At 36.5% G+C, this 15410-nt stretch overlaps 1 protein-coding gene across 1 annotated transcript in view; it reads right to left on the bottom strand.

Moving 5' to 3' along the window:
* Positions 1–7746: 7746 nt before the first annotated feature.
* cckbrb (cholecystokinin B receptor b) overlaps positions 7747–15410 on the bottom strand; it is a 48342-nt gene continuing 40678 nt past the window's right edge. The window contains exon 5 of the mRNA XM_081368363.1: positions 7747–15071. Coding sequence (XP_081224489.1) covers positions 14542–15071 — 530 coding nt within the window. The 3' untranslated portion in view covers positions 7747–14541. The remainder of the gene's footprint in view (positions 15072–15410) is intronic.

The raw sequence follows: 15410 nt of genomic DNA, 5'->3' as shown, positions 1-15410 counted from the left end.
GAGGAGTACAAGTGTGACCATTTTTTTTTTTCAGAACCATTTAATCATTTTTTAATCATGTCCATAACTTTTTTTTTCTGAGTTCCCATGGCAAGTGCTAAAACCGTTACCAAGTTTGTACCATTCTGATGAACATAAAAAATTAAACATAAAAAATCTAAAAAATTGTTGTTTACACCCCTGGATGGTAATTGACACTATTGAATAAACTTGCATTGAATTTGTTTAGAAGCCCATTTAAAGAACTGTTTGTTCTGTTACAGGTGCTTTTTTAGTTTGCGTTGAAAATATATTTATAGCTGCTGCATTGGATGTGTTACAAATGACTTTACATGAAAACAATCTGTCAGGTTGGCAAGTATCATAGAGATGTGCCAGGTAGTAAACTGGATTGTTTCTTTGATTTTGGCACTTTTTCAACTATATTCACCCAGTATCTTGAGTAATACTGATTACAAAAATAAAATGCTTAAATGTTAAAAAGAAAATAAACATTAAAGATAACATATTTATGTATCACAATCATTAACCAAATGTAGCCTACTTCAGTTCAGTGAAATAAAATTTCTTTATTGTATAGAAGTTGTACTTTGTAAAAAATGACATGCATGGACTGCTTTTACATACAATGCATTTATAAACACTTCATTGCACTTATTTCAAACCTGTCAAAAGATAACAATAAGGAATGTAAACAGTCCCAAACTTACTGTAAACATAGAAATATCAAATATAATAATATGAAGAAACAAAATGTGTCTGTGCCATTTGTCTTTCATAATGTCATTTTTTCATATTATTATTGAGTGGAACATGCTGTTCTCAGTCACTTATACCCAGAGTGTTGCAATAGTTCATCATAAAACTTTTTCCATTTCAAACTTGATCTCACTGTTTAGTGTAGACATCAGCCTGGTCTAAACAGAGGCCTCAGGATATTGTCTTGCGGTGGTGTGGGATATTACCCAGCCATGTTGCCATCCTGAAGATATCTGATAGTTTATCTTTGATGGCTGATCTTAAACTTTGGTGTACCAGCTGTAGCAGGTCCAGTGTTCATCTTGTTTCCTAGATAGAAACTCAAATTCTACAAATCTTTTTAAATATATAAATAAATAAATGAATAAATAAATAAATAATTTTAACTTACAGTTTTATGTATTTATATGTTTTACATATTTTAGCGTCAAACCCTTACACTTATGCATAGACAACAGTTCTTATGCTGCCATGTAAGGTACATTATTGCATCTCACTCCTTCGCCGGGTTATTTTTATTAACTAAAACTAAAACTGTTCAGAACATGTTTAGTAGTTGAAATAAAGGTTAAATAAAATAAAATAAAATATTAAATGGAAAATATTGCCTTGGCAACAAAATATATTTAAGCTGAAGCACTAAAAAATAACTAACTGGAAATAAATATAGACTAAAACTGGACTAAAACAAACCACAACAACATAACAAAAAATTTACTTAACATTAAAATGAAAAATAAATAAATACATTTTGAAATAAAAATTAATTCAAAATAGCATGCTGTCAGAAAAGTGCTTATTTGAAATATTCTTATTTAACATCATGATAAATGCTTGATTTTAGACATGTTTTCAGCCCTTGTTGAATTAAAAAGCTAAATGAGTTATTTACCCTTATTTAAATCTTGTTTGCATTTAAAGAAATCTAATTAAGAATTTATTAAAATAAACATTTCAAAGAAAAGTTCACATTGGCTACATGGACATTGAGGTTTTTATGTATGCATTTGGCGGACACTTTTATTTTTAAAGAATAAAAAGTTGTATACTTATCAAACGTTGTATCAGTTCATGCAATCCTTAGAATCGAATCCATGACCTTGATGTTGCTACATGAATTCTTTATTTGCCCTTTATAAGGTGTTGTCAACATGGATCATGATGGTGTGCTTTGATTAGGTGTGGTAATCGGCCTGAAGCAGTTGCTGAAGAACATCTGTTCTTGATGGAATACTAGGACTAAGTTTCTGTATATGAGCAACAAAAGCCAAGAATGTTCTTGGTGGATTATGGTTATTGCATAATATTTGATCTCTGATCTGAGACAACAACAAAAGCAGTAAAGCATCCTGCACTCATTTACTTCTTAGAATTTAAGTGCCTTATTTTCCATTACTTTAATAGGGAGTTCATTAGTCAAATGCTGTCAAGGCACCATGAAACCAGATGGCAGTGCCACGTTGGCAGTCGTGTTATCTGGGACTTTCATTTGCGACCATGGGGGAATGCTGGGAGTTTTTTTTTTTGTTGTTTTTTTTTCTGTCCTAGTTTTTTTTTTTTTTTTTTTTGGAAGCTTTTATTTTGAAGTGTCTCGTGTTTAGTGTGGCCCTGTTAGCTCCTGCTGGTAGATGCTAGAACTTAAAGGAACACCCCACCTCTGGGAAGATGAATGTGTATTTAAAATAGGTCATTTATGTAGAAGAAATGTGAAATTATTTTTGAATTTGGAGCTTTCTAGACTGAGAAAAGCCAAAAAATGTATTTTTGGCTCATGTGGATGAAAGACAACAACTCCCAGAATGCACTTGCTTCGCTGCCCTACGAGGCCACTCCCAAGCCACACCTACTGGTAAGAGAGCGCAGTTGAAAACAACAAGGCTAGGCTACGAGTGAGTCTCCGTGACGAGTTTGCCCGTGATTTCGAGATCGCCCAAAATTTCCGGGATTCGGCTTTTGCGTTCTACAGTCGCCATTCATCATGTTTACTGTGGCGAGCAGGACGAGGCTGAGGGGCGTGGGAGAACAGCGCGAGGCCGGTGGCGTGATTACTGATCTGCGAGACGCACCGGTCTTGCATCTCACGGAGGTGCGGGAATTTTCTTAGCAATGTTTAAACGCACATCAACCGATCACTTGTTTAGCGTTCATGTAAACACTACATTCAGATTCACCAATCGGAATGAATTCAGTTAGATTGAAACAAAAGGTGTGCATGTAAACAATGAATGGCGACCGCGGAAAGCAAAAGCTGAATCCCGGACATTTTGGACAATCTCGACGGCCGGACATGTCCGGGAAAAAGTGTATGGTAGCCCCTACTACTCAGCTTTCTTCGTCCATGTTTTCTGCAGGCTTCTGCCGATGAAATCAAACGTACTCGCACTGATCTGTGATAGGTCTGTTAGCGCATTACCTCCAACCCCCTATGGGCGGGTTTGAAATAGTGCTTGTAGTCAGAAATCCCCCCCTCTTACACTTCCTCCTACAATGACGCAAAATGACGATTTTTGCGTCATTGTAGGAGGAAGTATAAGGAGTTAAATACAGATTTCTCTCATCTTAGGGGAAAATGAGAAAATGTTGCACAACCATTCAATAGTATGACTGGGTTTCTAACATTGCAAAGCTTAATGCAAATGGGTGGAGTGTTCCTTTAAGCAGTAAATTCTGATGAAAACCATATTTGTGCAGGCAAAATATAAATCAAAAATGTTTCTTTGTTATAGCAGATGTTTTAACAGTGGTAGATGTTTTTGTGGGCTCTTGAAAACAGGACTTTTTGGATATGTATCCCTGTCTTCTGCATTTGATGTCAGAACTCAGGATTGATGCCATTGAAGGGTTTGAGACATCTGATGATGTTTTTGTGATATCATCAGAAATGTATGCTTTCTTGTGGCTCCAGAGTGATTACACTTGTGAAAAAGAAGTACACTTTAGCATGCTTTAAAAAAAGACTTTATACAAAAAAAAAAAAAAAGTTTAAAATAATATATTAAACTCTTGTAATGCATTAAAAAAAAACTGTACCTGTTGCATTTCTGGATGTCACTGGTTGGCTATAGCTTAATCTACAGATGATGTGTGATTCAGAATGAACGAGAAATTTATATTTTAATTCTTTGAAGCATAGAAGAGGACAACTATTCAAAAAGTTTTATTTTGTTTGTGAATGTATGAGTTTTGACGGCATAGTTGCACTGCACATCAACCTCTACAGAGGACACTAGTGCATCATCCTATACATTGCCACCAAGTGGCAAGCCATTGTACTGTATGTGGAATTTTTTTCTCCAAACCAATTAATGGCTGATGGCCAGTCAGAAATGCCAATTTGCTCCGGAATATCAATATATTTTTTTTTTTATCCTAGGAGACTCGTGCAGGTAAAAAAAAAAAAAAATTGTAGCATCAAGTAACATCTAAAGCCCTATTTGGACGGGATTAGTTTAATATGGAGAAGTGTGGTAAAGTAATTATTACCAGAGCTTCTCTGTGATTTTAGTCCCGTCCGAATGTGCCATCTCAGGAATCATTACGGACAATGTCAGTTAAGATTAAGGCGACTTTTACCTTCTGTAAAAAGGTCCGGAAAAATTACCTCAGGTAATACTAATCCTGTGCAAATAGACTGCTGTAAATATGTACGTAAATATTCCGTCATTTCCTGTTTACACATAGTTTTCTGCGTTTTTTCAAGTATGGAGATGCTTGAAAAAGCAGTTGCATTCTAGGCGGTGGGAAAACTCAAGTGCTTTCTACATACCATTCAGGGGTGCGTTTCCCAAAAGCATCGTTAGCCAACTATGGTCGCAAGTTCCGTCGTTATCAGCATAGTTCAACGATTTGGTGTTTCCCGAAACCATTGTTCCAACGAACGTTTGCAAACAGCATCGCAAACTTATGTGGTTGGAACGACAGCTCTCGACCTGTGGTTAGAAGCATAGTTTCTAGTTTACATGACTGAATAAATCCTTATCTTTAGCAAAATAAGCAAGCTGACATTCAGTTATTTAATTACGTCTTTTAGTTTGTCAAGAGATTTAAAGCACCGTTTTTGAAGACTGCGCATGTGCGAACGTGCTCTACTATGGAAGAACGAGCCAAGTATTGAGTCTGGTAATAAAGCAAAATAACTGAGAAAAATTACAAATGGTCTTCAGATGCCATGTCTGTAACTTATATGACAAAATCTAGCGTTACTTCGATCTCAAACAGATTAATTAAAAATAAGTTATTAGTCCACCACGTGCTAGATGTCGTAAACCAACGTGGTTGAACGATACTTTGCGACATACGGTTTCGGGAAACAGTCGTGACTAGCTAGTTGATTTCTCGAACGATGCATCGTACTATAGTATGGTAGTTAAGCAGCGAGCTGTTTAGTTGTACGGGAAACGCACCCCATATCAAAAAGAAGGTCCAAAGCACTTGTTAGAGACATGAAACTTCTTTTAGTGTAAGGTCAGTGCATAATACCAACATAATCCAATCTGAATTTAATCAATACATTGTTCGACCGGACCTAACTGTTTTATATATATAAATATAGGTTATATGTGTTTGTGCACATGGAATCAGGAAGGTAAATCATGATATAAATCGAGTTAGCCCTCCCACTTCTGCCAGTTTTACTGAGATATCTTATCCTGTGTGAATTATTATTTCATTATTATTACAGACATCCTGTGGTAAAATTTGTGGTAAAAAACGAATCCCATCCAAATAGGGCTTTAGCCTTGCTCCGTTCTCATTGCTCAGGACAAGGCCAGCAATGCCTTGCCACAACCGTATTTCTTCAGTTAAAAACAAAAACAAATACTGTCCACTCAAGTGGACATCTGAAAATCTCTTTGAAAAATATGACATCACACTTCTTTTTTACAAGGCTTACAGCTTACAGCGTCAGTGATTGGCTCAAAACAACTTGGCTGAAAAACTGAGCACACACAAGCATAGATGGCAGTTTCGAATCCTGTCAAGCAACTGCCAATGAGATGGCAATGCTTTCTCCAGGTATTATAGACCTCTTTTTATAACCTGTTTTATGTATTATTTTACTGATCTTGAATGTATTATAATGTCCCTGGTGAATCTGAGCTTGAATCTCTAAAGGTATCTTGATTTAAGTCCCTGTTATAATTATCATCCTTGTGTTTTACTTCTGAACTGCTGCATTTTATGTTTGAGTCATGGTTGTTACAGGCAGTCCATTAGGTAAAATTAGGTCACATCTTCATTCTGGTTATTGACCATGTCTCATAACAATGGATGGCCAAGGTAAAATCTCTCGGATGACTGGCTCCTTTTCCTCCAGACTACCATTTCTTACGACATGACTTAGAGACAGCCTATGTGAATGCAGATGGCCTCTTTAAAATGTATGGCCTCAGGTCAGATCTGAAGAGTGCTAATCCGCCTTACAATTTCCTCCTCCACTGTCTTTTATCTTCTGGTGTCCAGATGCTTTGGGAGTATGAGCGTAAATGTCAGTCCGCAGTGCACTATCATCCAGTGTTTCACATATTCTCCCAGTCTTCGTCTTTTCAGGTCACTAACAAGGTGGTTTGATGACACCCTCCAAATCTTTGATGTTTGTGATGTTTTGGCTCAAGACTGCTCATTTGATGTGCAAGTCTTCTAAGCCTGGAAAGTTCAGAGATAAAGGGAAAGGACACATTCTCATTTTTACTTTTGGTGATTTTCGTCACTGTGTCTGATCTCCAAAAAGCTTGATAAAGACAAGTGTTTGATGTGTTTTCTTCTCTTGAACTCTCAATATCTGATCTGCTTCAGTATCATTAAGTCTCCCAGCTCCCTTGAGGAGTTTGTGTGTGTGCATGCTTGCATGCGTGTGTGTTTTTACAATGCTTGAAGTACAAAATATCTTCCAACAGTATAAACAGTTACAAGTTATAAAGCAGATTTCATTTTAATGGCCTTGAACATTGCGATCCTCATCTAATTTGACATGAAAGGCAGGACAGGCCTAAAACTATTTATTATATTTGATATATCTGTGATATTTTATTAGCCGTAAAAGTCATTTTTCAAGTATGGCAATTATTTTTTACTGAATAGAAGCATTTACTTAGTACCAAGTAGACTGTCTGCTTAATATACTGTATGATAACACTTTATTTTGATGCTCCCCCAAAAATACATTCTACTGACTATAAATAACTTTTCAACTACTGTTTATGTCAACTTATTGTTCTAACCTACTCTAATGAGAGTTAGTTGACATGTAATTGCAAAGTTACTTATAGTTAGTAGAGTGTCTAAAGTGTAACCTTATTTTTTTTCTTCTTCTTTGTGCTCAAATGGGTGCATTACATTCTGTCCACTTGTTCTAGTGGCATCAATCAAAAGTTTGATCCAGAACAATAAGTGAGGCAAAACTGCTTGGATGGCATAACATTGTTTTGAGTGTCCATTTTCCTCTATAATCCTTTGGGGCATGAGATCAAAACCTTCAAGTACTTTAGGGTCATATTTGCTGTTAGAGGGAGTGAAGTAATCAGCTAGAAATGTACAGCAATGCTGTTAGTTTGAAATATTAATCAATATCCTTCTGCATCCCTTCCTCTCTGAAAGGTTTTGATGCTCAAAGCGAAGAACATAGTAAACAACTTCCCGATATGACACAATGGAAATTACTCTATAACCCTTGCCCCTGTCCATTAAAGCTTGTAAACATATACCGCTATGGAATTTATCTCTTATTCATATCTTCGATTTTGGCAAAGGTGCATTTCTGATAAGCTCCAAAAAATGTTTCGCAACCTTGAACTTAGTGAACTTTTCAACTGTTTTGAACAGAGCCAACAACTCCAAAATAACCAAGGTCTGTGTTATGTATCTTGAAGTTATCTATTGTGTTGAGAACGTTTTTGATTATGGTAATCTTCACAGCAGACACTACAGAGATGATAAGCTTTATTATTTGTTATATTATTTATTATTTGTTATATATATCAACAACAACATACACAGCATCAGTGGCGCCAGACGGACTCACTGGTTCACATATTCATTTACACGCTGTGAAAGCAACAAGCGTCAGTCTCTTGGGTTTGCAAGCACAATTTACTCGCAGTGGAAATACAGACAGGACATGATTCTGCAGCTGAAGAAAATTGAGACTATGAGCAAATATCCCATATACTGCAATATTATTAAATTGAGTCCTCATATACTCATGTCATTACTTACTGTTTATACTCCTTCACATGGTGTCAGATATATAGAATGTGTCAAATATATCATATAGCCATATTCTTTGTATATACTCTCTCAAACAAACTTTTATACAATTCTGTAGAATTAACTATTCTCCAGCACTGTATAGATTTAATTCATTACTTCTGAATTTGCTTTTTTTCACTGTGTTGAAGGAGCATTGAGATAAACCATCTTTCAACAACCAAGGCAATAACACAAATGGCTGTCACAACAATCATAGTACAGATTATTATAGATTATAAGTAATATCAATACAATGAACACAAGCCTAGATATGACATCCTTTAAAAAACAACAAAGCAAATTCACAACAGTGGTAAACAGACTCTAATGTTCAATTTTCAAAGAAAATAAAAAAAGAGTTCACAAGCTCACAAAAAAATCACAAACACATAATACGTTTTAAGGCATTGGTGGCCTAAAGTCTATAATGTTTCACTTTTTCATGTAGTCTTGTCTTCTTTTCTTTTTTTCTAGTCTTTTTTACACAATACATAGATCAATTTTGAAATCATTTTAAAATATCATTAAATCCTATTATAGTATTACACAAAAGTAATGAAATGTAACCATAGAGTAGATAGCATAACCCCAACATTCATTCATTCATTCAAAAAATAAAAATAAAATAAATATTAATCTTCTTTGTGTTGTACAACCTGAAATACATTTCAGGCATACAGACCAGCATAAATCACTGCAAGCTGGAGGGAGGACACATTTTTTTCATTTACTTGGTTGCTTTTTTTTTTTTTTCTCTCTCTCTCTCTTAATCAGAAACACTAAGCCTTTGTATTTCAGCAATGACTTGTAGGTAGAAAAATCGAAGTCTGTGACAGGGTAATGAAATAAAAGCTATATGATATACAGTACACTGTACACTGCAACACTAGTGGAGGTAGTGAGTTTTCTCCTAGGACTCTATACATAACCTACACAGAGACCCACTTCCGTAGGGCATACAGCTATGGGCTTTCCTGTGCTTTGGTGGCAGCATCCATCTTTTAATTCAGGATTTGCTGTATGGAACATGTCACCACAGTTGCTGGGGTGGAGATATCAGTGCATGGATGTCAGTAGATGTAATAACTTATTTTAGATGTCTCGCTTCAGCTTGAAGCCTCTGGAGTACACCTTTACCTCAAGAGTATATAACATTTCTGGGTAAGAGTCACTGTATATTAGGCATCTTTAACTATGTACTTACACATAAACATGTTAGGTAAGCTACAACACACTTTGCTGCTATTGAGGTGGGATACACATAAGTTTAGGGATGGGTTTGTGGTATAAAGGATTAAGGGAAGAGTCAACTGTATAATGATACAGAAATTAATAACAGCTGTAATTACATGCAGGTCGTTTTTACATGCAAGAACAGTGTACAATGTACACAAAAAAGTGCATCAAATCAAATAATTTAAATGTTAGTACATAGTAAAAGTAATATAAAATTGGGACCACATTTATACTACTACTTCTTTGATGTATTAATTGTCGGTTATTCTATTAAGAAGTATTTAGCATATTTATTTATGCATGATTAACATGTATGTTCTGTTGAGATTTTGAATTTATTTAATAATTTATATTTAAATATAATACTGTATGTAATTTAATTTATTTTGTATTAAGTACAATCTTTCAAGTTATTAAAATGGCCTTGTGATATAATAGTAATGCACCTGTACATTTATAGATTTTTTTTTATTTTATTTTTTTATGATGGATCTTTCCACCAGTTGCTTTGCTCTGTACAATTTATTTAACAATCATTCTCAAGGAAAATACAAGTCCACTAAATATAGAAACTAAGAAACTATTATTATGAAAGATTAAATTAACATATGCTCTTCGTTTGTTTTTATTTAAAACTTTTCGGTGACTGGGGTGAATTTTGGAGAACGTCACTTTAATTAAATGTATAAAATGTTGACATGATGAGCATAGGTTTGCTATTTGTTTTAGAAAGCACAATCTGTCATCAGTTTGCATGAGCCGGTAATAGATCATGATGCTTTCTGAGTGAAATCTGTCCACTGCCTTAGTAACAGATGCTGCTTAATCCTGGTTACAAGGCTAAGCTGCCTGCAAAAGAGATGAACGTTTTAATACATCATCTAAAAAAAAAAGGTTTAAAAGGACATTTTGGCTTGACCTGTGCACACTGCACATAAATCAAATCCAATCTTTCAGACTGACCGTCATTGTGTAGGTGATGTAATTTGATTTGTTTCTGCAGACAGTTTAGTTCATATCCGGTGTATCTAAATCATCACTTTCTATAAGCGTCAAGAAAACCTAAAATGTCCATCCGCTTATGTCCATCATGACATCTTGCTGTTATTCTGAACTCCTGAGGCACATCAGAGCGACATTTTGAGTGACATTTTATACATTCATGCAAATACATATGTCCAAAATCATTGACTTGATCAAAATAGCGAATGTCATATAATGTGAAAAAGTGAGTGCAAAGTCTGTAAGCACAATATTGTATTTTTTCTGACTACAAATGCTCTTCTGACTAAACACATTTTAGGCAAGTATGCCAAAAATCTGTTTTCTGTCTGTGTGAAGTTAGCTGCCTCAGTGTTTCTTGTCATCTTGACTGATGATGCTTTTAAACTTGTATTTTCATCATGTTAACTTTGTACGTACAGAAGTGGCAAGGTGAAGCATTTCGAGGAAAGACTACACAGCATAGCCGAGAAGAGCTGAGAGGATGTGTATGTAATCTAATGAGAACACTTGAGTTGTCTGTTGGTTTAACACCATGAAGAATGTGGTTAGTTTAGACTTCAGATTATATCCTATTAATCAGAAGAGAGCTGTGGGCCACAATAGCACAATGTGTTCAAAGCTCTCGCCGTAGACTTCTCAAAAACACCTCAGGGAAATCAATGTTTTACAGCCTTACCATTTTCAGCCCTTGCACCCAAGTCTGAGAGCATTAACAACAGTGAAACACCTCCAGGCCGAGGCAGACGTTATGATGTCCGACTAATTAAAGTGTCCCACAGCTCATTTATGAAATGACTTTTCTACAGTTGTTTGCCATCTCTAAATGCTTATTGTTTCACTGGATTAACATGGCAGATGTTGTTGCTGTCTGTTCGGACGTATTCATTTATGTGTTTAGAGTTTAATTGATTCCATGTTCCGCTAATCCAAAAACATTACGTCAGATGTTTCCTTCATGAGAGCATTTCCTGAATGAAACTAGCCTGTTTTGTGCAACAACAAAAAAATTATGGGTTATGAAACATTGAATACACAATAGGGTCGTATCCATATTATCTTTCACAAACGACATATGTGCCACCTACAGCAGGCTGTGCTACATTTTACTATTGCTTTTACAGTTCAAAACGTATTCAAACTTAACAAATTATAGGGTTTTTCTCTTGCTTCGTGGACTTCTTTATACTATTAATAAGAAAACATTTTGTAGCATGCCAGTTGTTTTTCAGAGGGAACACATGGTTTTAGTCTGGATCCAAACCTGACGTTTGCTTCAAAACGTCATTCACAGGAGGATCTGTAACACTGGCTATACATTGGTTTCATTGGTCTCACAAAAAAGGAGTCATGGTGGGCTTGGAAAGGTCAGGACTAAATGCATCTGCTGACCTCATTTCTCTTCTAATTAGAATAAAACTGAAACATCTGCCGAACAGACATCCATCCAAACCTTCTTGAAGACTGAGTGATGCAATGCAATTTAAAGATTGGGTCATATAAAAGTATTTCGATCCTTTTTTAAAGCTTGCAATCAAGAAGAGTTCAAATGGTCAGTTTCAACCACAAATGCCATCACCTTTTCCGATCTCAAAATACTAATGGGATGCTGTTTAAAAATGTCAGAAACAAGCAAATCTGACAACATTGTCTGGGGATCTAATAAAACTAATCTTTGTGTGTGATCCTGAATACCGACCCATTATCCAAGGCATGAGCAACGAAGGGGAAGGATGCTATTAAAACCCTGGCTGGTGCATCAGGGAAAGTTTGGATGGCCAAGCGGCATACATTTAATGGGGGAATTGGCAGATTTAAAAGGGGTGCTGTGTGATGGGCGGCCATCAGGGCTGGGGAGGAGTGTGAATAACAAGATATCAGGACATTATTGACATTGTTCACTGCAAAGTAGGTTCAGAGAGCAGATGCACATGATTAGAAAGCCAAGGGAAAAAAAAGAGGAACATAGAAAGCAGGGAAGAAAGGGACAGACATTTGGAAAAGAGAAGATGGGTGGCAAAATAAACAGAAGGGAGAGTAATAGGAATATTCCAGGGAGCATGTATGCCGGTTCCTGCTCGGTTATGATTATGCTCAATTTTACCTACAATGTAAAGAAATATTTTGCACATAATGATGTTTGAAGTGAGCATGAGCAATGTAAAGTACACAGACAGAAGTGACTCAGTGCCATCTTTTAAAACCAGAGTTCCCCAAGCATTTTTGTGTTATGTATCTCAAAAGCCCTATCAGTAGAGCTTCATCAACACCAAACCAGAAATGTGAATTTTGGTGAAAACAAGTCTATGAAAACCTCCATAGTCATCAGAGTTGTAAAACAAGTGGTATTGCTGAAATGTATGCAGTTCAAATCAGTCGTGTGAGAATTGTTTTACGACCAATTTACCTACATTGTTTCATTAATGGTGCATATTATTTGGTTTTCTTTCATTATAATGGAACTGAAAAACATCATGACATGAATCAAAATTAGTTATTCTAACTAATTACTGCTTTATATGTTTAAAAATTCCCCTGGGATTGACTTACAGTCAGTGTGACCACTTACTAATAATTTAGTAATAATGTTAGTAATTATGTTTGGATGTGAATTGCAGATGAATAATTTTTTCTAAATAAATGGTGTACATGCAAATTTATGAATAATGATATATAAACAAGATACCATAACAAGTATGTCATAACCTCCTACTTAATTTCAGCTTAATTTTCTTAATTTTTTCTTTAATTTTCAAAGTGGCTGAGAAAGTGTAACATACTTATCACTGCAGGTTCTCACTTTGGCAGTAGTTTAATTTTACTTAAAGGCAGCCATGAATTTGATGTTTTCAATTTTAGTGGCTTGACCATTTTTACTGACTCAAGTCTCACCTCCCATGGGCATCCAAAATATCTGACATTAATTCAAGCCCCTCTCTCTTTCTCTAACCTGCCTCAAATTTTTTATTTTATTTATTCTCTTCTAAAAGAAGGAGAAATGAAACAATCACAAATCAGGTTTGAATGATCCTATTTGAGGACCATATATAAGGACCTTAATAAGCTTATATCTATACAATTTATGAGAGCATGTAAAAGCAGTCATAAATCAGTCTGTGAGATTATGACAGATCGGCATGAGTTTAACCTAATCGGGTTTCTTACATTCTCGTTCAGTTGAAGTGACCTGCATTTACCGCAACTCAAGTCGATGAGTCACAGATTGTGAAGGCCATGAAGGACATATTTAAAAATAAAACAAAACCTCTTTGGCTCCAGAAAATGGGATGAAACCAATTGCCAAAATCATTGTCTTGTCTAGCAACAGACTATCATTTTTAACCACCACATTAGGTGTTTGTAATACTGTAGAATATTGTGACTACAAGCATGCTACCTCAGACTTTGGAGAGCTGTTATATGTCTGTGTTCAAGAGTTCTGATCATATCACATAAGTGAAATATTTTACATTATGCGACTACTACTCTAAAGAAAACCTTGAACTCAGAACAGATTTGAAAGAATTATGCAGGCACTTAAATCTACAACAAAAGGATAACTTCACATACAATGTCTAGCAAAGGCTTGCATTCCACTAGCCATTGTCTGTCATTTACATAGAAATCAGTGCATGTAGCCATCCCTCGGTGAGTGCTAACGACTCCAGAAACTCTGCTTCCTGCTGAGTTGATGGTCTAGCTGACTCTGAAAATCGCATTTTTGACATTATCATTATCACGATAAGGCCAACCAATGAGCTTCTTCTCATCCTGAAGAATCGTTGTCAGGTTTGAATCTGATCCAAACTTCCTCTCAGCAAACTCTAAACCACATGCATCAAACGCTGCTTGTTATTCATTGTGGTTGCATAAATGAGTGTTTTTCTGGGGTTCTGCAACACCAAAATGACTTCCTAATTCAGTCAGAAATAAATGTTTCTTCATTTAGTCTTTCTTTTTGCATTCTTAATGAGTGAGCGTAACAAGTAACCGACCTTCAACAGAAGAGGGTGAGGTTGGTGTAACCGCTCCTACCGAGTTGTTTTAGGTCTGCCTGTGGGACGCCACCTTAAGTATATACATTTATACAAGTCTCTAGCGAGTTTGTCATGGATCATAAAACAACGACCAATGATGACGTAGCATGTGGTTTGCTTGGTTGCAAGTAGGCGATAAACAATCTAAGTCTGTCCATTTGAATACAGCCGCTCCCTTCTACCAAAGTGTAAACCCTGACAATATGTCAACATCAACCCCAGTTCTCCTCCATCTTTCCCAGCCTTGGTCCTCCGAGAATCAGCACGGTCCCATTGTGCTGACAGTGGTGTAGTTGAACTTAGACATGGACGCTCCGGTGGCAGTGACCTCATCATCACCTTCCCTGAAGCCTCTTCTACGGCAGGGCCAGCAGCAGCAAGAGAAAGTGGTGAGAAGTGCCTTTCGAAAACGCTTGTTCATAAAGCAGTAGATGATGGGGTTGACGCAGGCAGATGTGTAGGACAGGAGGTGGATGAATGAGATGGGGGCTCCAGAGAGAGCCCTGTGGGCGGAGGGAAGGTCAAACGCTTTCCAGGTGTTAACGGAGTATAGGGGCATCCAGCAGATGAAGAACATGGCCACGATGACGATGAGCATACGGATCACTCGCTTCTTTGCCATCAGTTTAGCCTCGGAGGTATTGCTACGGGGTCGGTCCACCTTTGCGGAGCCCGTTGGGGTGAGGGCTGACATCTCCATGGAGTTGGGCCTCTTGGACACCTGGATGTAGCAGCCGTCTCCGTCATCGCTGGGACATAAGACTGTGGCGCTAATACCATTTTTCATTCCTGTAGAGAAAATATTGCATTTTCCTTAAAAAGAAGCTCTGAGTACTCAGATAAACACACATCAAGAGAATGTTTACATTTACATTTGAAACAGATTTGCATTTGCTGAATGTACTGTAGTTCTAAGGTGGCAGAAAAAAAAAGTGTTAGCGTTTTAGGTAAGCTCAGGTTTTAGGCTTTTTTTATTTATTTTTTTGTGAATGAAATGCTGCATAAAAACCGCTTTGTTGTTGTCATGACATGCAGCACACATCTTCCTGGAGTCCTGGAGGGCCACTGTCCAGGGTTTAGCTCCAACCCTGATAAAACTCACCTGCCTGTAGTTTTCTAATAATCCTA

This window comes from Scardinius erythrophthalmus, assembly GCF_964197995.2.
Source record: "Scardinius erythrophthalmus genome assembly, chromosome: 6".
NCBI lineage: Eukaryota > Metazoa > Chordata > Actinopteri > Cypriniformes > Leuciscidae > Scardinius > Scardinius erythrophthalmus.
This window is presented reverse-complemented; position numbering and strand designations above follow the sequence as displayed.